This window comes from Gavialis gangeticus, unplaced genomic scaffold, assembly GCF_001723915.1.
Source record: "Gavialis gangeticus isolate Ggan-Ray unplaced genomic scaffold, GavGan_comp1, whole genome shotgun sequence".
In the NCBI taxonomy this organism is placed as follows: domain Eukaryota; kingdom Metazoa; phylum Chordata; order Crocodylia; family Gavialidae; genus Gavialis; species Gavialis gangeticus.
In genome coordinates, this window is record NW_017728992.1 from 192768231 (window position 1) to 192791926 (window position 23696).

The 23696-nt window shown below is 41.2% G+C and overlaps 1 protein-coding gene across 2 annotated transcripts; it reads right to left on the reverse strand.

The window, feature by feature from the left end:
- Positions 1-2557: 2557 nt before the first annotated feature.
- TMEM71 (transmembrane protein 71) lies at positions 2558-22013 on the reverse strand. 2 transcript variants are annotated; one of them, XM_019528177.1, is made up of 11 exons: positions 21680-22013; positions 20043-20148; positions 18546-18609; positions 17893-18105; positions 15319-15494; positions 14630-14809; positions 11205-11280; positions 8519-8580; positions 8285-8342; positions 4034-4056; positions 2558-3428 (listed from the first exon to the last, which is right to left on the reverse strand). In XM_019528177.1, the coding sequence occupies exons 2-10, from the start codon at positions 20086-20088 to the stop codon at positions 4050-4052; spliced, it is 882 nt and encodes a 293-aa protein (XP_019383722.1). In that variant the 5' UTR covers positions 20089-20148; positions 21680-22013; the 3' UTR covers positions 2558-3428; positions 4034-4049. The 2 variants fall into 2 exon arrangements, with proteins under 2 accessions (XP_019383722.1, XP_019383721.1); XM_019528176.1 differs by having other exon boundaries at positions 2558-4056.
- Between the last annotated feature and the right edge of the window lie 1683 nt (positions 22014-23696).

Sequence of the window (23696 nt, forward strand, 5' to 3'; positions counted from 1 at the left end):
TTAATCCTCTTAGAAAATTGCTCCAGAACCTCCCCCTCAATCCCCATTGGTTGGAAACTTTTTTAAAATTTCCATCTTACATTAATTCATGAGCAATTTATACCCATTTGTCTTTATACCTATCGGCACCAACTTTGATTTTTGCCAGTGGGTGCTTTTCTTTTTGGCATTCATACACAGAGCCCTGCACATGCCCAGAACAGGCAGTGCGTTATTTCAACCCAGCTTGCCCAATGTGGCTCATGGGTGCTGAGCACCTGCTAATTTTTTTCCATGGGTGCTTGAGCCCTTATGTTCTGCGCCTATGCTCATACCAACATTGTCCTTTAAAGTAAATAACTCTTCTTCCTCCCTGGTGTTTCTCTGTCTTTCCCCATTGTATTTGAAGAGAACACTATATACGCTCACGGCTTTTGTTCCAATAGGCTTAACAAGCCATGCATGCTCTTTGTGGGTTTGTCTATGCCGCCCCTGTGGCCAAGATCCTCAGAACGTGGCCAAGAAATAAGCCTGTCCTTCCAAAAATATCGCATAGTTGCTTTTTGGTGCAAACCCAGGGACCCTCTCATGGTCTCTGTCTCAGAGGTGCTTCTGACACCAGTGTCTATTTAAAATGTTTCAGTGTGAGATGCATGCTGAGCAGAAGCAAATGGCCAGGATTTATTTCTGAGTGATGATCATAGGAATTTTGTAGATGTGGTAAAGATATACTTTTGATCTCCTCTCTCAGGACAGACCCTTCTTTCCCTTAGTTAGCTTTTCTAGACATTTTTTAGCAATAAAAAGAAATGTGCCCTGTTAAGCTATAAAGTGCACTTAAAAACATAAAGCATAACGTAAGTCATATACAACAAATATAAATATCACACAGTAATATATCCATTTTAGTACTCAAAAAAGTTAAAAACAAATAAAAAAGGTAATTTCATATTCAGGGAATTACTCAAGTTCACCACTAGAAAAATATTGAGCTTTGTGCAAATTTTATTATTACTATTATTATTATTACTACTATCATAATGCACTTTCCCTTTATTTTAGGATTCTGTGCCTGAGGCACGCCCTGTTGTCTTCTTTTACTTACTAAAACTTCCTGGCCTATTTTAATCAACAGATATCAGTATTTTACACATTCACCAGCAGCATGTTGCTGCTCACAATGGGAATTGTGGTTGGGCTTGCCCCTGCTTGAGTGTAACTGTTAAAGAACCAGAAAGGTATTTGTCCCTTAAAGGTGAGCCTGTTTACATGAAATACTTCCAGCTCCTTCCCCCACGCTTTTCCTTCCACCCTCAGGAATTTTCTGTCTCACAGAGACATGCATCCTGCCTGAGATTGGCCATATCTGTAGATTACAGTAAAAATATGGACAACTAACAGTGCTTCATTATTCCTTGCTCCTTCTTGCATCAGAACTTCCTCTTATTTTTTCAAAGATTTGAAAATCTTTCCTCTATATTTGCCAGCCTATTTGCATCCTGCCTGAAGAACTGGCCCCTCCACAAGTAGCTGTGGCTTTCCATCAGAGGTGCAGCTGGGCAGTGCATGGGGGAGGCCAGTAATAGGAGCAGCTGTTACTTTTGTGCCCCCTGAAAGTTGGCATCCAAGGCTGGTACCCTGCTTGTCCCCCTCCCTCTTAATTATACTATGATGGCACTTTCAGCACAACGGAAGACAAGCAGGGTTGTAAAGGGAGCTTGTAGACAGTAACATCACGTAAGGAAATGAAGGTCTATACTGTGCTAACTAATATTTGTGATCTGAGCATTCCCAGCTGCTGGTAACGGAAAAGGACTCATGTTTAGCATCTCTGCAGTTCCATACATCCAACCGGGAAAGCAGGGCTCAGTGTTTTAAAAGTAAAGGTCCCTGGCAACATGTAGGGGGTGCACGCGGGTGCATGTGCGCCCCCTGAGATCACCCGTGCACTTCCGGTTTTGCTGCTGGCTTGGTGATCAGCCGCTGGGGGACCACCCCCTCCCCGCCCTGTTGGCAATCTGGTGTCCTCACAGACTTGGAAGGCACCAGGTGCCCATGGTAAAGATTATGGCTGCAGAATTATTTGGACCTTAAATCCAGTGGCTTCTGGCCTCCTCAATTACTCTTCCAACCCTCTGATGTCTGGCTTTCCTGAAAGTTACCCTTCTGGTTTCTGCCAACAGGAAGCACTCTTCTGGCACAGTCAAATTGTATCCTTTCTTGTGTTTTTCAATCCCTCTTTTTGTGTCTTCAAAAGTAGGAAGAGAAAATTTAAAAGAAACAAAAACCAAAAGGCTCTTACAAAAATGATACAATGAAGAAATTTAAGTATATCTGTTAACTCAGCACTATCCAGAACCATTATCAGAGTTTAAATCACGTAGCCTGGGAATGGACAGTGCATTTATCCCTGTGCTCAGGGTCAGATTTTGGCTTAAGCTACTTAAGCTACAGCTCAGGGCCTCACGATATGAGGGGCCTCTAAATAAGAACAAAAAAACCTGGACATTTTCATTCTAATATGACAAAAATATACATATATCTGGCTCCACAGTTATTATTCATATTGAGTTCATACATTTGTACAGAAATAACAATAATTCATTTTAAAATTTCATGAAAATCCGATTTCGTGGATTATTTTTATTGTATGGGCCCTCTTAAATTGCACATAGTTTGGGCCATCAGCGTGTCATAATCCGGCACTGCCTCTGCTTGTGTTTATCACAGCAGAAAAATGTTCTGATATTTGTGTGTATACACATCATACTTCTGATCAGGGTTTAGTGAGCAGCTGAATGCTGAGTCATTTTTCTTCCATAGATTAAATGACACTATCCTTGGATAACTATACAGACATACTCTGCAATATCCCAGGATAAACTGTCCCTACCTTTTATCCAGGAAACTCTTTTAGGATTTATCCTGGGATAAACAACATGGACATCTGTAAGCTTGCATTTTGTCCCAGGATGCAATAGTAAATCCAGGATAAATGTGATGTTTGTTTGTAGCCTTTGACCTCAAATTATGATAAAACTTTAACACAAGTAGTATGGAGAGAGAAACAAAGCTGGCAAACTCTGTTTAGACATTAACAAAAAATGGATTTGCAGGGATTGATAATCATTTGCCTACTTATATATGTGTACTTGCAAAGGTCCCAGATACTGCAAGCTAAAAGCTTGGGTAGACCCCTATGGCTCAACAGGGCCCCACTGACAAATAGTACTCTGCAGGAGCTGTGAATTTGGCCTTCATGGTTCAATTTGCAAGATCAGGTGCAGGCACTCTGCTAAGAAGGATGATCTTACACAAATCAATGAATGGATCAAAACATAGTTCAAATATTGTGTTAGTCAGGAAAAGGATACTGATGATTCTGCTGAATTTTGCAGAGACAGATGAAAGATGATAACCAGCTATATAATGCATAAGTGCTAGCAAACCTAGATTTAGGGAACAGGGAAAATAAATATTGTTAATTAAATGATACTGAAAAGTACATAAATGACTAATGTGCTTTCAAGTTTCTAGGAAAAGCAAGGGGCAAGCTTTTTGCAATCTAATTTCTGATGAAGCAGGTTATAAACCTGATGACTGGGATTCAGGTATATTTTTCTACAGGTTTTGCTAAATCATATGAAAAAAATTAATGAATTTAATAATTTAAATTAATAATTTTAACTGAAATATCAGGCTTAAACCCCATTTCTCGCAAAGGATTTCACAGGATCTTTTCAGCACAAGTGGATGAAACATTGGTTATACAGCTTATCAATAAAGACAACACCCTCCTTAACACATAAATACAATGCTAACTAAAAGAAGGAGGCCTACTGACTCACCCTAACATTTCCCAAGAATCTATGGGCTTTTTTTGGAAGGCCCCCTATTCCAGTAATGAGTAGATCTAATTAGAATCAGGTGATCAGGCTGGAGATTTTTTTTATGTTGTCAGAACTTTTCTCTGGAGTATTCCTTTTCCCCTAATCCCATAAGGCTTTATGGAATTGGTCATATTTCTTTATGCAAAACTAAGCATTCTACTTACCAGTTCATTCTGTCAATTATTTCCTGCAAAACAATTTCAAAATTAAAGTGTCTGTTTTTATTCTGTTCTTATTGAAACTGTTCTTTGAGATAACCAATATAAATACAGACTTACATTCTGTCACCTTTACTTTTGTTAAAGAGAACCTTATTCATACAAGTAGCCCGATTCAATGCCACAGAGCTACTTGGCAGAGTAAAGTACTTCTCAGCAGATGCATCTACACAAGACACTTCTACTGCGGAGCTAATTAGTCAGTAAGCATCACTGTCTACACGTGTGGCACTATTAGGCTACAGTATGTCTGGACAGGCTACATAGTACTACAGTATGTCTGGACAGTACTATCCTCTGCTCTAGGATAGTACTGTCCAACACAAGTACTATCTTACAGTGTTACAGCAGTGCAGCAAAATGCAGGTGTATAGATTCATAGATGTTAGGGTCAGAAGGGACCTCAATAGATCATTGAGTCCAACCCCCTGCATAGGCAGGAAAGAGTGCTAGGTCCAGATGACCCCAGCCAGATGCCCATCCAACCTCCTCTTGAAGACTCCCAGGGTAGGGGAGAGCACCACCTCCCTTGGGAGCCCATTCCAGACCTTGGCCACTCTAACTGTGAAGAAGTTCCTCCTAATGTCCAGTCTAAATCTGCTCTCTGCTAGCTTATGGCCATTATTTCTTGTAACCCCCAGCGGTACCTTGGTGAGCAGAGCCTCACCAATTCCCTTCTGTGCCCCCATGATGAATTTATAGGCAGCCACAAGGTCACCTCTCAACCTTCTCTTGCGGAGGCTGAAGAGGTCCAGGTGCCTTAGTCTCTCCGCATAGGGCTTGGCCTGCAAGCCCTTAACCATACGAGTGGCCCTTCTCTGGACCCTCTCCAGGTTATCCACATCCCTTTTGAAGTGTGGTGCCCAAAACTGCACACAGTAATCCAACTGCAGTCTGACATTGATGAAGACATTGAAGAGTATCAGTCCAAGAACTGAGCCTTGCGGGACCCCACTGCCCACGTCCTTCCAGGTCGATACCGCTCTGTCCACCACCACTCTCTGGGTATGATCCTCTAGCCAATTTGCCACCCACCGGACTGTGTAATTATCCAAGTCACAACCTCTTAATGTAGATAGTGGCAGGGCATGAGGGTGCCACAGTGTGGGGGCTACCTGCCAAAGAGCCTCACACTGTAGCTCCCTCCTGCCCCAGCCCCTCTGCAGCACATTGACCTGGGTCAGAGCAGCCCCGGGCTGGCAGGCTGACCCTCAGCGCTCTCTGCCAGCCAGGGCTGCTCCATCCCGGCTCAACGTGCTACAGTCCTGGGCACACATGTAAATGCAGTACCCAGGAACAATAAACTCTGGCATGAACTGCCTGGAATGTATTGCTACATGCTAACTGCATGTGTAGATACATCCTGCATGAATTAAGGTAAAATAAGCAGGCTCTGGAACTTCAGTGGTATGCAGTAAGCTGAAGAATTTCACTGGAAGCCATTGAAATTTTATTTCTTCCCTCATATGCCAAATTTATTCATGATTCAGGGTTTGATTACATGGGAAATTTAACGCAGACTAGTGAGCTGGAAATTTACCACCCATCTTACTGTATACTGACTGCCCATGTGTCGTTGGGTTTAATGGGATTTCTACTTATTCGGCGTGTGGAGGAATGGCATACTCTGTCCTACATGTTTATTGTATGCCCCAGTTACCAGACTTGAGAAGAGTCTGAACTCCCAAAATATTTCAACTCTCCTCTTCAATCTTGTCTCAATTTTCACTTCTGTAATTTCAAGCATAATGTATTTTTGCTACAACAGGTAAAATTTTTGCCTGGTGCCTCATGTTACATGGCACTATTGAGAGCCTTCCCCAGATTTAAAAAAGGAAACATTGCCCTTTTGATCCTCTCTTTTGCCAGACACAAAAATCCAGAAGGTCCCAAATACTTTTAATTTCAGCAGCACCTATTAAGAGTTTTCGGCTGGAAAAAGATGTCTTATTTGAGGTGATCCTGATCATCCCAGGTTTTAACTCAGATCAAAGCATGAGCAGCACAGCCTTTTACACACATAGCTCTTCCAAGGTGCAGTGCTGCCCCTCTGGGTGCTAGAGCACACAGCCTGAAAGGCTTGTATCTAGAATGACTCACAACTAAAGGCTCACAAAGAAATTACATTTGTTGCATGATCAGCCCCTTGAACATGCTCTACAGCTGTGCCCTAACAGAAGAGCATAGCTGCAGAGCACTCCAATTGTGAAACAAACCTGGGATGATCAGGATCACCTCAAATAAGACATCTTTTTACAGTCTCGTTATATGAGGGTTCAAATGAAGGCACTCCAAGGCAGTGTGACTTCATTAACTTGTGTCTGTTCCAGTGGCTGGGCTGCTGCAGCCCAGCCCTGCCCTGCCCCCGGTGCTGTCTCAGGATGGGAAGGGGAGAAAGCAAGGGAGGTAGGTCCATTCTGGGTTGTTCCCAAATGTGCTGGAGGGAGGAGGGTGGATTGGAGCCCTGTACCTTGGGCTGTGGAGAGGGGAAGGGCAAAGCTAGGGTAAGAAGCTGCAAACCAGCAGCCTCTCTTGCTGGATTGGCTCCAAATTAGCTCAATCCCCCAGCTAATGTCTGTTGTGTCAGGAGAGTCAGCCTAACTCATGGCAGTTCACAGGAAGTGCCATGAGTTACACCAGGGAAATGCACTTCTGTCTGCACCTGAACTTGAATGAGTCACAATTAACCTACAGATCTACACAGCACTGCAGGTTTGGGGCCTAAATCTGTCATTCAGACATTTCTTATCATATTCGTATTCAGAAGCTACATCCATGGAGCTTTATTCATGAAAAACACACACCCTTCCTTTGGTCTAGCAGAATCATTGTCTTTATTCAAGCTAAGGACAGGTTTAAATGTTAACTGCTTTAAAAGTGAAGAGCAGGGGGGTTTTGCAGCTTGGAAGCAGGCAATAGCTCTTATTATGTAACTCTTACATCTGCTATGAATGAAGCCAGGTTAAAATGACAATGGTTTTACTACGCTGGTCTCTCCATAGGAACAAGTAGATGTAAGTTATATCATAACAGCTTGTTGCTCTACCACTGGACATCAATACAACTGTTGTATCTGTCTGTACGCTTAGGTCATCAAGCCAGTGTACTGCTCCTTTCCATGCCATTCATTCTGACCTGTCAGACTACAGTATTCAGTCAAAGCAAAGCGCTGTCCCAAGCCTAGCTGCCATGTTGGCCTGCACAGTTAAGACAGGCCCATTTCCAGAGGTGTAGCAAGCTCATTTAGCATCCAGGTTGGACAGGGTGAGAGGGAGTGGTATGCTGACCACTGGGGATGGCGAGGGGGTGGTCAGTGAGGGACAGGGAAGTCTTACTTGCTTGGGCTCTTTGTACAGAGAATTCAGCTACTGCTGCCACTGCTGTTGCTGGAGCTGATGTTGCCTTCCCTGTGCAGACAGCAGCAGTGGCGAGAGAGAGTCCAGCACAGCAGTCCCTTGGCCCAGGCTCCCATGGCAGCCACCATTGGAACCCCGTTTGCTCCCCGCTCCCTCCTCAGACATGCTGCTGGGCACAGGGCTGCATCTGCTGTGAGAAAAACTTCTGGGAGGCGAGGGTAGAAATCGCCATTCCACTTACCTCCCACCTCCCCAGATGCACTGCTGGGTGCAAGGCTGTTCCGATGGCCAGGCAGTAGTAAAGATGCCAGGGGGGTGGGGTGGAGATTCTGCCACCCCCTCACAGTCAGTGCTGGGACTGGTGGCTCACTTGTTCTGCTCTATTATGCTACTGCCATTTTTGTAGCCAACGCCAAACAAGATTCATAGGCTGTTAGGGACTGGAAGGGACCTTGCAAGTTCATTGAGTCCAGACCCCCTGCACTAGGCAGGAAAGACTACTGGGGTCAGGTGACCCCAGCAAGGTGACTGTCCAGTCTCCTCTTGAAGATTTCCAGGGTAGGTGATTGCAGGGTGAGAGAGAGAGACTAACATTGCAGCTGTCTGCCTTTGACTTTTTTAGCCCAAAGGTGGGTTGTTTGGGAGCAGCCCCTAAAGTATAAGATGGCAGTACACAGAAAAACGAAAAGTTTGTATACACACAAAGCAGCTACAAAAACAGCTCGCCCCTGTTTGCAGATCTTGCATTGTCACCCTTTGCCAAGAAGGAATAATAACAGACTCCTTTCTTCCTCTTAAACAAGAATTCATCAGCATTTTGCAAAGTTTTTGCACAACTTACCACAATTTGGTGGTTTTGAAAGACACGACAAGCCTGAAAACAGATGACATGGCAGCATCTTTGGGGCAAAAGAACAGTGCATTTTAAATTTAAGATCCAGTGACTGACTAAAGGCCAACTTATGGCATCAGAGGGCAAAGCTTAGATCAGCTAGCACATGCATGTCTAAAGACAGAATTCAGCCCTTGAATCCAGTAAAATATTATTTGAGGTATAAAGAAAGTCTGTACTTACAAAATAAAATTATCAGCAGCAAAAAGGTCAGCAGATGGACAAAGACTCCTCCCAGGAAGCATCTGAAGCCATAACAATAACCTTAATATTTAGAAAATACAATATGCAGATACTGGGCCAATGCATTGGTGGAGTGGTGCTCGGCCTCCAGCCTGAGGGCCAGATCCAGGCCGTGGAGCTGTGTCACCTAGCCCACGGAGCGCCCCCTGGCTGGGGAAATTTGGCAGCAGGGGAATGGTGGCAGCATTAATTCCCCCTCTCCTGCTGCCAAATTTCTGGACCCATAGGGAGCCTCATGGGCCAGATAATGTGACCTTGCGCACTAAATCAAGCTAACACGTGGAGTTGGTCCATAGCTAGATTCAGGCATGTTGTTCCAGACCAACACACTGGGTTGGGTTGGCATGCAGGGTCAGAACAGCATGCTGGATCCCACCAGTGGACCACCTCCAGGCACTGACCCAAATTTTGGGATCCAGCCTGTGGACTGACCCCACACCAGTCATCAGAGCTGCAGGGCCAAGATGCTGGTACCACTGCTTGCTACACCATGCACTACCCACATCTCCGGGACAAGCCTTCAGTGAATCAGAATTGGTAACATGCCTTACAAAAAAATTACCATATTTTCTTGCATGCAACACACCCCAGAATATAATATGCACCTTCTTCTTGAAAGGCAAAATGAAGAAGAAAAGATCTTTCCCGGTAGTCAGTAACTGAGTACCAGCAGCCGGGGACCCAGCTCTCTCATTGTTCTGATCCTTGTGGATTTGGGCAGGCAATTATTTGGGCCTGTTGGCCACATAAGTAGTTTGGGGGAACTGTCACGGACTGATCAGCATCCGTCTCCCACACACAGGCCAGAGCCCATGCACCCTGTGGCTTCTCCCCACCACTGCTAACAGCACACAGCCCCAGCCCTGACCCCCACACCCACTCCGGACTTGCCTTGGCCAAATGGACCAGCCAGAACCTGTACTTACAGCCCTGAACCCGGCTTGGCCTGTGCCTGCTCCGGAGTTGCCCACTGACACTGAGCAGTGGCAGTGGCTGGGCAGAAGCTGCTGCTCATCATGGGGGAAAAGCAGGCCCTCCTGCTCAGCACTGCCAGGCCCTTCTTGCTGCACCCACCCAGAGCCTGTGCTTGGGCTACCCTGAGGCTCCTCTCCAACACTACCACCGCTGCCTCCAGACCATCCAGTGGGGCAGTGGTGGCAGTGCAGAGGAGCCGCAGGGCAGCTTGGGTGTGGGCCCTGGGCAGCTGCAACAAGAGCCTGGCAGTGGTGAGAGGAAGGGCCTGCTTTGCCCCCACACTGAGCAGCAGCTTCTGGCTACCACTGCCACTGCTCAGTGTGGGTGGGCTAGTCCAGAGGGGGTGTGGGGCAGGCTGGGCTCAGGGCTGGGACTGTGCACTGTTGGCAGTGGCAGGGAGGAGCTGCAGGGTGCACAGGCTCGTGTGTGTGTGTGTGTGTGTGTGTGTGTGTGTGTGTGTGTGGTGGTGGGTTGGGGGGACGGTGCTGACCAGCCCGTGGCAGCTCCCCTAAACTGCCTATGTGGCCCACGGACCCAAATCTTTGACATCATTAACTATAACTATGGTTCTGTGTTCCACCTATAATAATAAAAGGAGTAAAAAAAACTGAATTAAACAAACAGCATTTTAGCACTAAAGAACAGAGGAGGCAAGAACTTTTAGTTGTCTTGTGGATAGATTAGAAACACAAATGTGGTTAGGTGAAGTCTTTGACTATATAGCAAGTTAAAGGAAGTCAGTTCTGTACTATGTGTGTTAATACCCTCAAATATAACTTTTGTCTTCCTGTTCCTTGCCCTCTAACTTTTGTAATTAGGTTAATGAAATCAGACTTCTCAATTGTATTTGAATTGCCTAACCTCAAATAAATGGTTAAAGCAGATTTAATGATGTAATTCAGTTGAATCTGAGAGGATAATTTCTTATAGAAGTTTATCTGAAAGAGATATATTACAATTTCAAGCACTGGTTCCCACTTCTCTCCCCCCCCACCCAGACTGTCTCTCACTCATTGACTCCTCAATCTGCATCTTCACTGACTGCCGAGCTTGTACGCACACCAGCTCAGCCTCTGGCTTCTTTCTGGATCTTAAACTTTTCACTCTATCCAGGAAGAGCACACACCAACTGCAGAAACTTGCTCAGCCTGACAAAGGTTTTTGAACCTGAAAGCTTGCTTAAAATTTTTTTTTCCCCAACTACTTAAGTTGGTCTAATAAAAGATATCAGATTCACCCAAAGAAACTTGTCTACCTATGTTCTTAGACCAACCCGGCTACAACCTACACCCCTGTAGTTTAAAGCACTGAAACTTTAAATGGATACATAAAAATGGTATTTCCTATTTAATTAATTGCATAGCACATGGGCAAGACATGGACGGTTAAGGCGTATAGCTTGAAATACATAGTTGAGCCTTTAATTCATACCTGCTAATACCTGATATGTGCATGTGAATCATACATTTGTACAGAGCCAATCAGATGTCATAGCTGCATCCTAATATCTAATTTGCACACAGTAATATTTATTTGCATAAGCAGTCACAAATATGTATACCCGACTGAAAATCTAGCTTCAAATATTATGCTTTATGCACCAGCTCACAAACAACAAATATTATTTTAAAGAAAATAAAATCAAAATTACCTGGCACAAATGGAGATGATTAAACACATGGACAGCATAATTATTTGATAAAACACATTTTTCAATGTATTGGATTCTAAGGAAAAAACAATAAAAAAAAACAAAATCAGGACAACTGCCATTTCTGGACATGTGAGTTAAAACATAGTTTTGTCACTCCTTTGATGTTGCAAACTAGAAATTCAGATAAGAAAGAGTGCTTATTAGGGAAACGATGCTTCATTCAACTCTAACATAACATTCACCATGGGGTAATAGGAGTTTCTGCACTGACTTCAATTGGGGAGGGTCAATAGGAGTTTCTGCCATTCAACTGGGGTTAAGTCAAACCCGCTAGCTGAAAAAAAATGCTATACTTTATGTAGGTACATTAGCCAATGCATTCAAATTCATTTTCTTTGAAAGCTCTTAACTCTGCTACATCTATTCAATTATAACTTCCTTCCAAGTGCTGGGGAAAACTGAATTGTTCCACTATATCTTCCTCAATTGAACAAATGTGACAATAAGCATAATGTATGTAAGAATGGTTATAAATAATACTCATAATTCCAAAATAATAGATGTGCTTGAAAACAAAATGTTTAGATTTCACAACAACCAGAAACAAATCCATTTATAAATCTCAAAATCTGGACATTTATCTGTTAGACTATCCAAGAAAAGTTTATTACTCAGTTAAATTCACAAATATATTTCTAAATTGTCAAAATATATTTTTATATTCTAGGATTAGAGTGAAATATTTGCTTAACTGAAATCAAGAGGAGTCGTGTCAGTGACCAAAATAGGGCCAAGATTTCTGCTTCATGCATTTGTGGAGGATATACTATGCTGTTCCTACATTATAGTAGATGTAATCTTTATGTTAAATTTTAAGTGCAAATATGAACACAACCTTAACTAAGGAGCTGGTAGGACTCCTATAACATACTTTGTTTAAAGGCATAGCCTTGTGACTGAAAAAAAGGTTATTCGCTTAAACAAATGTAATGTAAAAAACACTTCTTAACTTGGAGAAAAGCTTCCTGTAAACCTTTTATACCTTGCTTAAGACTAATTTCCTTGGGCATTTTTATACATGCAGGCACTGCAGCACCAGGTGTGTTGAAAAGCGCCCAGTGCTGCAGTTGTATAAGTGGCGAAATGTGCATCAGTGCTGAGGAAATGGTGGCAGCGTGCTTTTGAGCTAACACACATAGAAGGTACTTAAGTTCAAAAGCACGCTGCTGCCACTTTCTACACACTGACATGCATTTTGCCGCTTATATAACTGCACACAATGCAGCGTAGTGTGCATCAGCTTACATGTAGAGCAGACTCAATTAATCGAGTCTGGTCCAAAGCAGTGGATCTCCACCACATCACGGGACAAAAAAGTATGTGGATAAATGCCCCTTGTTCCCGAGAACATGCATAATAACAGCCTTGAAGCTGACAAAACTATGTCACTTCAAGGTTGCCTAAAAATCCTTAAAATTGGCAGCTTCTAGTCAGTTTCACGAATTCTGAAATTAAATTAAATGCAGCTAGGTCAAAAAAAGTAGACAGTGGGTGCATTTACACGTGCCCCCAACTGCACAGTTTTTACTGCACTGTCATTTAGTACTTGCTCCTTGAAAGTACTAAATGACTGAGCAATAACCACAATTACCCAGTGGTGCATGGATCGTTTCTGACCATACTGTGCAACAGCAATGAGCTACTGCGCAGTAGCGTCGGTATCACAATTCACTGCTGCCAATACTACCTTGCTGTAGCAGTGAGCTACATCGCTTGTGGCTATGGTGGCATAGAGTCTTGTGTAGATGTGCCCAGTGGGACTGAACGATGCAAGGCATTTAAGTGACCAGGCACTTAACTGATATACAAGCAACTTGTGTTTGTTGCATTGTAACAACTGTACCATGTTATATTTATTACAGCATACAAATTCATGGTACACCCACATCTTGAATACTGTATGCAGTTCTGGTCTCTGCATGTCAAAAGAGATGTAGTAACATCAGAAAAGGTACAAAGAAAGGCAATCAAAATGATCAGGGGTATGGAACAGCTGCTGTAGCATAATAAACTAAAAAAAGGTGAAGACTCTCATTTAACAAAGAAAAAGAGTAAAGAGGGACATGATAGAGGTCTATAAAATCATGAAGGGTATGGACCAAATGAACATGGAACTGTTGTTCACCAAGTCCCAAAATACTAGAACTAAGGGCACCCACTGAAATTAGTAGGAGGCAGATTAAAAACTAACAGGAGAAAGTACTTTTTATGTAATGTGTAGTTAACTTGTGGAATACACTGCCTGGGAGGTAGTAGAGGCAGATAAAACAGCCAGATTCAAAAGAGGGTTTAAACAAATTCATAGATGATAGATCTATTAAATAACTATTAAACAGAACAGTTAGAAATGTATCTTCTGGCACCTCTAAACTAGTGCTGGTGGATGTCAGGGAGGGTAATGAACAGGGGATAGGTCACTCCAGATACACCCAGTCCAATGCTCTCCCTGTCTAAAGCATCCAATTTTGCCACTGTCAGAGACAGGATACTGGATTAGATGAACCACTCATCTACTCCAGCCCGACACTTCTTATGCTCTTACGTTCAATAAACAACATAGGACTAGTGTGGTATTATGTAGTTAACGTCATCTACTTATCTGATATGCATATAAAGGGTCACGGCTACAGGTCACCCAACACTGCATTATGGTGCACTATGGCAAAGCAGTGATCACGTGGGTCTACATGTGATCGGCACCATAGTGGTGCGCTCCCCCATTTTAGCGCACCACTATGGCAACATAGTGGTGAAATCTAATCGTGTGCTGCACACATGGCGCAGTACAGGCAGTTCCTGTTCTATGCTTTAGAGCACAGCGCCATAGCAACATCATCTTTAGGGCAACGTGTAGATATGCCCAAAGCATATCTGACATCTGTGTATACAAAATGAAAACTAATGTTGGAGAATGATATTGTTACTTGTTTTGAGGAATTCCTACCATGATTAAATAATAAGGTCTATTCAAAACAGTAAATGTTTTTTGTGGCTACAAGTGAACATTTGAAACTAAATGCCATTCAGTGGGATTAATAAAGGATGGATTTTTGTTTGAAACTTTTTACAAAAATCCGCTGTTTTAAATTTCTTGTTTTGATCTTTGTTTGCCTTTTCTCCCATTCCCCCCTTTCCCTGCTATTATTTTTCCATTTTGTTATTAAAATGGAGGGGTAAAAGGGATGAAAAGGAGGATGAAAGGAAAAATGGAAGTTTTAATTTTCAAATTGAATCAAAAATGGATTTAAAAAAAATTGGGAATCTTTTAAGTCTTGAATAAAGCTTATCTTACACATTTTCATTTGAAAATAATGTCAGCAGTCTCTAAAAATAATAAATTATGAAGAAAACACTTAACTCACTTGAATAAACCAAAGGTTCTTCAAAATCATTTGCCATAAACTGGGAGCAGGAAGAGGAATCATAAAACTGTTTCCTTGACTGACTGTATGTCTCAGCTTTAGTGAGCGAGGGTTCCTTAGCTGCTGGAGTTTGCCTTTCTGGCAACCAGGAATTGCAGCTGAGAGAAAATTCAGAGTCACCTATAAGAGAGGCAGCTGTAAATGTTTATGATTCACTGTAAGGAAAGGGTTTAAAGAACTAATTGCAGTATTAGATTTTGAAGGAAGTAAGAACACTCAATCACAAGAGTTTCCTCAAATGGTTGATGGCTAGAAGTTGGAATTCCCAATATATTTTTTAAAAATACAGGGGAAATATGAAGAATAAGAAAACAAAATGCATAACATTGAACAAAGTAAGGCTATGAAACATTTAAGGTAGAAACATCAATTGATAAATGGGTAAAACAACACTGAATAAGTCTCACCCTCGTGGAGAAAGATATTTTTGTCTTCTATTGCTACTGGTTCAATTTACTATTCAAAACTCAAGTTACATTTCCCGCCCCCTTGCATTGCTAAACTAAGCAGAGCGCCTGCACAATCCTGTAACAATAGTTACCGACTTGCAAGGTTCCTAACATTAACAGACTATACCATCACAAGTTCCAACAAGGAACATAATTACTATACTTACAACAAGCGCTTACCATAGTTACAGCTCTGACTGGTATCTAGTTTACTGCACCCATCAATCCAAGGTTCTTCCATATAAGAAGAATCCATATCACTAAGGACTGTGCTGTTGCTCCATGAATGCGAGGCACTGAGATTAAACAGACTAGCAAGTGAACGATCCCGGATTTTCTTCCTTCTCCTGAAAATCCTGGAAAGGAAAGAAACTGTATATTTAAAAGTGACTTGGTAAATTAGTTTTATACATTAAAAAAGAACATTGTCTAGAGGTTTGCATATGGAATGAAAAGGGTCAGGACTCTCGCATGCAGCACCACTCTAAATAATGTGGCTACTTGTCACAGGGCACTAGGGTGTCCTGCTCCTTTTAAAGGCTGGAACTGCTAGGGAGAGAGCCCTAGCAGTCAGTTGGGAGCCCCCGCTGCTGGTTACCAGAGCAGCCAGAATGAGTTAGTTGGCCCACACCTGCCAGCACTCAGCTGACCAGAAGGGGCAGGGCCTGGTTCGTATATAAACCTCAGGCCTGAGGCCAGGAAGGCACTTCTCTCCCAGCAGCCAAGGGGGAAGGAGCTCTCCCAGAGGATGCAAAAGGGAGAGGACTAACTGCAAGTGCAGCTTCTGGTACTCTTGAGGGACAGAGCATGCTCTGTGCGACTGGAATTATGTCATAGCCGGGCAGCTTGAGTTATGTTATAGCCTTGGGGCTTGCATGTGGATTTCTGTTTATAACACCGATGGTTTGGGTGAGACTATTTGGGGAAGGAGGAGGCTTCATTGGGGGCTCACTGCAGCGTGGGGACCCCGGTGCCAGAGAGGGCGCGGCATTTGGGGTGCACAGGCCTTAGCGCCAGAGAGGCGCAGAACGAGGCAAGGCTGTGGAGAGCCCAGGCACCAGCGAGGTGTAGAGCAAGACGGGGCTGCGGAGAGCCCAGGGAGGACAAGGGGGCCAAATTACAACAAGGCCTAGACCGGACAACATCGGTACCATCTGTGAGGCTTGGGGCATGGTAAAGGGGCGGTTGGAGTCACGCATATAACCCATAAGGCTGGGGTGTCCCAGGACACCTATTTTGAAATGGGACTCATGGGGTTCAGGAAAATCCATCAAGACTGTGTCCAACAGGATGTGAAGGCTATATTACAAAAATATATCAAGATATGGTGGGCGAGAATAAAGGGTGCTCATCAGGCTGAATTGGCACGGTCAAGGGGCCTTAGGGGTAACATGGCCATCCTTAGGGATCCCATCCCATGACACTACTTCTAGTTTGGAAGCCAGCCTGGTGTTTGGAATCAAATCACTGTCCCTGATTTGGGGTGAATCCAAATTGAATAGGGCCTGCTTTGCATACCCCTAATAAGCACTACCCTCATGCCAGAGAGACACACATTACCTTTCCCTATGGAAGTTTCCCACTTTTAAAATGGGTCCAAAAATGCTTGCCACTTTCCCTGGGGTGTTGCAATTAATTAATTGTTTTAAAACTGCCTTTGGATCCTCAAATGAACAATATTAGCTGCAATGACATTATGGAATTGGAACTTGCTCAGGTAACACTTCAGTTGAAGAAAAATGGAAGTTTTGCTTGAATAAAGATTTCAGGACAGTATTTTAAAATTTCTGTCTACTTTCTGTTACAGTAATGCTTCTTGAAAGCATGAAAATATTATTTCTCTCTCTCTCTAGTCTTTCTTCCTTTGGCAAATTGTGTATTTTGGTGTCTTTCTGAAAACAGAAGCTTTTTGTTTATTCTCTAGCATTCTTATTGCATTAGTAGGAAGGTGCATACCCAGAGAAGCAGCTCAGGAAATTTTCAATTGCAACTGAGCATCAAAGATATGTGTTACATACTTACTTGGTATGGTTATGCCAAAAATGGCTCAAAGATTACTCTCAATCTTTCAAGCTGTAGCAGTGAAATAGTGAAAATGAAAGGGGTTATGCAGACTAAGGTGGACGTTTCACATCAAATAATATATGTTTTCTAGTAAGCATCATTTGGGGCCTTCAATATGCACAATAGGGTCCATTTATTGGACCAAATACTGTAATTATATTCAGTTTTTGCTCACGCTTTACTTAAGCAAAACTTTTATATTGACTCACTGAAAATTACATGTTCACCACATTTTAGCATAGAAATTACTGTATTTTGTAGGTTAGCCAACCACCCAAATCTTGTTCCTTAAAATATTATTATTATACCCACTTTCAGGCTCTCTCTTATTTTTCTGTGCACACAAGAGTAACACTTTTGGAAAACTAAGTAAATAAGAAGCAGCAAGGCATGAAAAGCAGTAATTTTGGGGTAGTTCTATTTTTCTTTTATATTTACTGTCAGTAATACCTGTGCGGTTACTTTTTGGCAATGTTAAAGGCACGACTATGAGAGTCAAGTGTCTTCAACCACTATAATTTTTCTGAATTACTTTGGTTGGAGGGTTCTGTTGCAGTTGTAAAAATGGAAGTGATTGGTGTAAAAATAAAGAAAAGTTAAATATAACAGATCATTATAAATATATTCTGACTCGAGCTGAGCTCAGAATTGGAGCCAATTCCCAATATTGAAGACATGTAGTTCACTTACCTCACTAAGTTTTCCTTGTAGGTTATACTTGTCTGCGATGGAGTCAACGTTATGTTGCCATCTTCATCTGCCAGAAAACTGTCTTCAGTCAAAACGTAATAGCCATTAGCCAGAAGCCGAGGACTCCGGCGACACGTGAAGAGAGAGCCGGTCAAGGGGTTTATTGAACAACATTCATAGGACGTTTCATTATCCAGAAAGCTATAAGCATAACTGAGAAGGAAAGAAAACAAATCTAGGTAAGTGAATGCCTACATAGTACAAGGCCACAGTTCAATGACAGATCCCAGAAGAGATCCAGTTTTAAAAGAATTTTGACCAAAGAAAAAGAGGATGCTATTAAATTACCTGGAGTACTCATGTACCACTGCCCTCTCTTGGATTTAATTACAGCATCTGTGTTGCATCCCCTATGTTGCAATCACACAATGGAAATTCTACTTCAGCTCACGGGTCCAACAATATCCGAATTATATGTGTCTACTACAACTGTGAAGTTTCAAGTGGCCACAGAGAGCAGCATATGCATTAAGTGCAAGGTGGTCATAGTTTTAGACTAGTATTGGCACCTCAGTCTCAAATGGGAATTAAAAAGAATGATTTTCAAACACAAAGGAGAAATGAAATGGAACAAAGATCTTTTTACTCAGTACCTTGGCAAGATGTGTCCAGGGGACACTCTTTGCCCGTGCTCTTCTTGATCAGACTCTGAAGAACCTGTTGGGATAAAGACGAGATAAGGAGAAATCCCAGCCTAAGTGCATTTACACAGGCATGTCCAGTGATAGCTGGACTAGCTGACTGTTTTTCACTTTTAATAAGCCTTAGAGCAGTGATTCCTCGTTAGGATTCTGGGGCACCCTGGAGTGCTGCCAGATCCTTTCAAGGGTCCTGCAAGCTAAAAGGAGATAGGCAGATAAGCCAGGCTCAGGCTTGTTGCTGTCAGCACAATCCCCCATCCCTACTGTCCAGCCCCTGTGTAAGAAGGAAAGGAATATAAACTAGCTTTTGAAATTGGGTGCCACTCAATTCACAAAAATTAGGGAGAGTTGTTTTGAGTCCTGTGAAGGATGTATCAAATCCAAAAAAGTTAAGAACTATTGCCTTAAAGAAAGTTTGTGGGGTTTTTTTGGGGGGCTGGGGGTTGTTTGTTTTTTTCACTCCTTTAAAAGGGAAGGAAAAGAGACCTAAGGAGAGAAATCAGAATGACTGTGGATAGATAAAATGAATCCTAATGCAACTCAGACTTGGATTGCATCATTTCAACAAAAGCGGCAGAAATTCAAGACTTTGTACAGTCCATGCCTGCCAGTACTACTGCTCTGCACACTTTAATGTCTTGTGGGAAGAAAAATCCAGGCTTACACAAAGCAAGAGGTACATTTTAATGGTGTAATTTTGGGTGCCTGATTCACTGTGAACAGCATATGCACTGATTCATTTGAACAACAGTGTTGGAGTTTTCTGACTGTGATTTCTCGGTGGCATTAAAGAGACACACTATTGCCACTACATGGTATATTATGCAAGGGACATCTGCAGATGTGGCACAGCATGAGCAAGGATGCTGATAATGGCAAACATTTAAGAATAATGATCATAGGAGAATATGGAACTAGGATCAACTCCCACTCAGGCAGTGCAAACCCCCAAAGCATTATGCTCAGCATCTCATGCTGAAGTTATGCAAGGCATTCATCAATGGAAAGAAATAGGTCTAAAATGGGGTTTAAGTTTATTGGACAAGGTGAAGCAAAGGAAAGATCAGAACATTTTGGGATGGCAGCTGGCAGAAGCTTCCATTAGTACAGCAACTAAACTACAGGGGTACTGCCAAAACATCAGTCAGCTATTTATACAGACATGTGTCGGAGGCATGTTGCTCAGAATTCAGTTTTACACATCAATTTGTATTTTATGCGTATTAACAGCTACTGAAGTACTCTTTTCTCTACTGATTTTATTTTAAAAAATGATGACTTTTCAACCAATGGGAAAAACTTACTTTCAAAGGAGGAAATGCATATTCATTTTAAAGGGCAACCTCTGTTGTAAAAAGAGTATGTATCCTGACAGGTTCTTATTAGATCTCAGTAATAACTCAAAATATACAATCTAAGCAGTAAGTCCTGAGGTGGAGGGAATCATACATTTACTTGCTGTTGGTGTTGACATTAGATGAGATATTTGATACATCTTGAAAAGGCGTACTGCATACCCTTTGGGACTCCGGGTATTTCAGATGACCTGCAAAAGCTTTGAAAAAGAAAGTGGATATTTATTCAAAGTGAAGTGAAACTCATTAATTTCCATGCCAACTTGGTTGAATAAGGAGTGCAGAACCAGGCCTAAAATCCCTTTGGTCAACTGCAATCTCTATAATCTGATAATGCATCCTCTTTCATAGTATTTAAATCAATGCAATATAGTGTGCTTGGACTTATGGTTGTTCTAAATGCAGTAATGCATGTACTTTATTTTCTTCACAATATGCCATTGTCTCATTAGAACATAAAACAAGCACTAAATGAGAAATAAAGTTTATATATAACAGCTTACATATGAATAGTGCTTTCATTAGGAAGTACTGCAGTGCAGTATATAAAGTGATGTACAGACTATGATTCCTACTGAGCAAATACATGTTAGTAGCTTTACTCAGGGAAGTTGTCTTAGTCCTGCAAACACAAGAGACTTACTATGATAGGGATTACATCATCCAACAATGATATGCAGGAAAACTTAAAGTGGACACAACAGCTCTTTTTAACAGCATGAGGCAATACTATAAATCTGCTTACAATACGAAATGAAGGAGAAACATATGAACACAGAAAAACCAGAAGAGATAGGGAATATTCTATCATTTATGCTTATCTTCAAGAAAAGCTTAAAATCATTTGACATTTACAAAGCAATGTGTTTTTCTGTGCAATTAATTTATACAGAATTGCTTTTTCAATTTCAAATTGTATCAAGTAAAGTTAATGTCAGGTTTATAAAAGCCCATCAGGTCATTAACAAATAGTTCAGTAAACCAAATTGTCTGTTTACATTATCATATGTAAATTATTAATTTGCAAACGTTGACTCATTAGTATTCTGGACTTTTGGCAATCATAACTAGATCAACGTCTATCATTATTTACAAAAACTAGAGGAAGTATGCATGCTCTACTGGGTTTCACTTTTCTTCATTTATTCAGAACTGAAACTCCAATGGTATTAGCTACAGAACAAAATATCTTAATTTTCACTTTCCAGTTATTTTAATGTAAAACAATTGTATTTGTGATCCAAAACATCAAATGCAACATGGCCTCTAGTTCAACAGAGAACCTTTAAATTAACACATGACAAAAGATGAACTATGAGCAAACAATGTATCCAAGATAAAAGCAAAACAAATGAATATTAGCAGCATTTAATAGCAATTACTCGAATAAAATATCTATGAATCAACAGCATTCCCCAATTCTATATTTTGGAATCACTTGAATCGGAGCATGAAAAATCCAGTCTTTCTACTCATAACGCACAAAAACATGCATGGTCCAAAACAATTTGTTTTAATCATCACTCTTACTGATAAATTAACTAATTTGCAAACCCATTATGCCCTCAATCCATAGGCAACTAAACTTCTGTGCATGTTGCACTCTGCAATGTAAATATTTACACTGGCATCTACCAAAACAACTCACTAGCCATTAACATTTTATGAGTCCAAATACCAATATTTTTCTCATATCTTCAAGAGATAAGAAATATCTGAGAAATAATTTACTTGTTCATGTGTGTCATTTCTTAAAAGAGTATTTTACTCTTTTCTATCTGCTGGTAGTGATAAAAGCATTCAGAAGAAAATGCAAAGTTTCTTGAAGAGTTGACCGTAAATGAAGAAATCCAGGGTTTAGCTATCTGTCAGTTCAGAGAACGATCAAAACATAAATGTGTAAAATATTCCAAACCTCAACACTCCACTTTGTTAAAGACTAACAAACGTATGCAAAAAGTTTTTCATCACGGTGCAACTTGCTCTTTGTGCAGCTTCCTGGAACAGAACTATTCTGAAGTCTTCAGAAAGGCAGGACTATCAAGTCCTCCGTTTCCTTTTGAAAACATACTGTGCAATCAGAACCAATGAGGCAGAATGAGGTCATGCTTCCTGTTAAGTAGCCTCATATCAGAAGCATTCGTTCTGAAGAGCAAACCAAAGATTAAGATTAGTCCAATGAAAATCCTGCAGGGTGTTGCAAAATGCAAGATACGCTAGCTATAAATAACCATCCTTTCCAATTATATCACATGGCATAAATACACCATCTTTTTCTATAATACTCATAAAGAAAAATGAAACAATATGTTTGTCGTGTCTATTTGTAAAACTGACACAGATATGACTCTGAATGCTTAACAATCATATATCCAAATCACTTAATACACTTCTGTTGTACTGAGAATTTAAGGTCTTTCCTATTTCAGAATGACCCCACCTTACTGAAAAGATAGATGGATGTTAATGAGACATCTGAAAGCACTGCTGCAGAGAGGAAACATCTGTACATAGTTCACAGTTCAACAGCAGGTGACTATTTTTCAATAATTATGTTAAATGGACAATTATAACACAGTAATGCAAAAATATACCATACTTTTACTAATTTATGTAAAGCTAAATGATGTAAATCCCTGCCCAGATACCACAGTTGAGTGGGGCAGAGTTGGACAGGGCCAGAAAAGCTTTTAGCAAGAGACATAGTGACTATACCTCACTGATACGCAAAACCTTACAAGAAAAACAATACTAATTTGAACCGTGAGGATAAATTTGGTCTGTATAAATCTTGCAAATCAGAATGATTTGGCTTAGAATAGTTTCCATGGGAAGTCTTAGAAACCCCATCACATGGGATAAGTAAAATTAGGTTGTTGTAGGGATTAAAGCCACCTCCTAATAAGTGCTAATACACTAAAGTGCAGTAAAATTAAGCAACTGCGCATTGTCACTAAAAAGTGAGTGCTTTCACTGTTGCACATTAGGGCAGCCTAATGTGCATTTAGTTAGTACCTCACATTAGAGTCACGAAGTGTAATGCACAGTAGCAAAAGCGCATTAGTGAACATGTCCACGTTCCCAGTAAGTACTTCTGACTTCTGTGGTTTTATGTTTCAAAGACAGGTGAATAGCGTGGCAGTATAGAGAGAAATGTGCAATTTAATAATTGACTATATTATTGTCTTGAAGAAAGGAAAAAGTTGCCTTTGTTGAATTTGCAAAGAAAAACTAGAAGCACAAGTTCTGAGCTTAAAAACAAAAAACCCAGGAGTAATCAGGTGACTGGGGTTCTGTATTGCGTAACACGGCTGAACAGTTTAATTTAAAGACCTTTTACTCAAAACTGAAAACAAAGGACTAAATGTTCTCTTCCGTAACTTCCTTGAATTCGCTGCTCACACCAAGTATTACATTTAGCCCAACATGAGAAATGCTTCCATGCTTGCATGAACTTTACAACTTAGAGCAACACATCTTTTTAAAGGAAATAGAAAGCAGAAGGAACCCGTTATCTATTTTAATTACAGTGTTTCAATTCCAGATTGAGAATAAATGTCATTGCTGTAATTTTACCAAGCACATATATGTTAAAAACACAGGATAATCTGTATTAAAGGGATATTGTTATCTTACATGAAAATCACATTTATCTGAATACATTTTGCCTAGGGTTACACTGCTTCCTGGCAGCAACACCGTAGTTCAAGGCTGTGTTCTAATATTGGGTAAACTGCCTGTTTTCTAG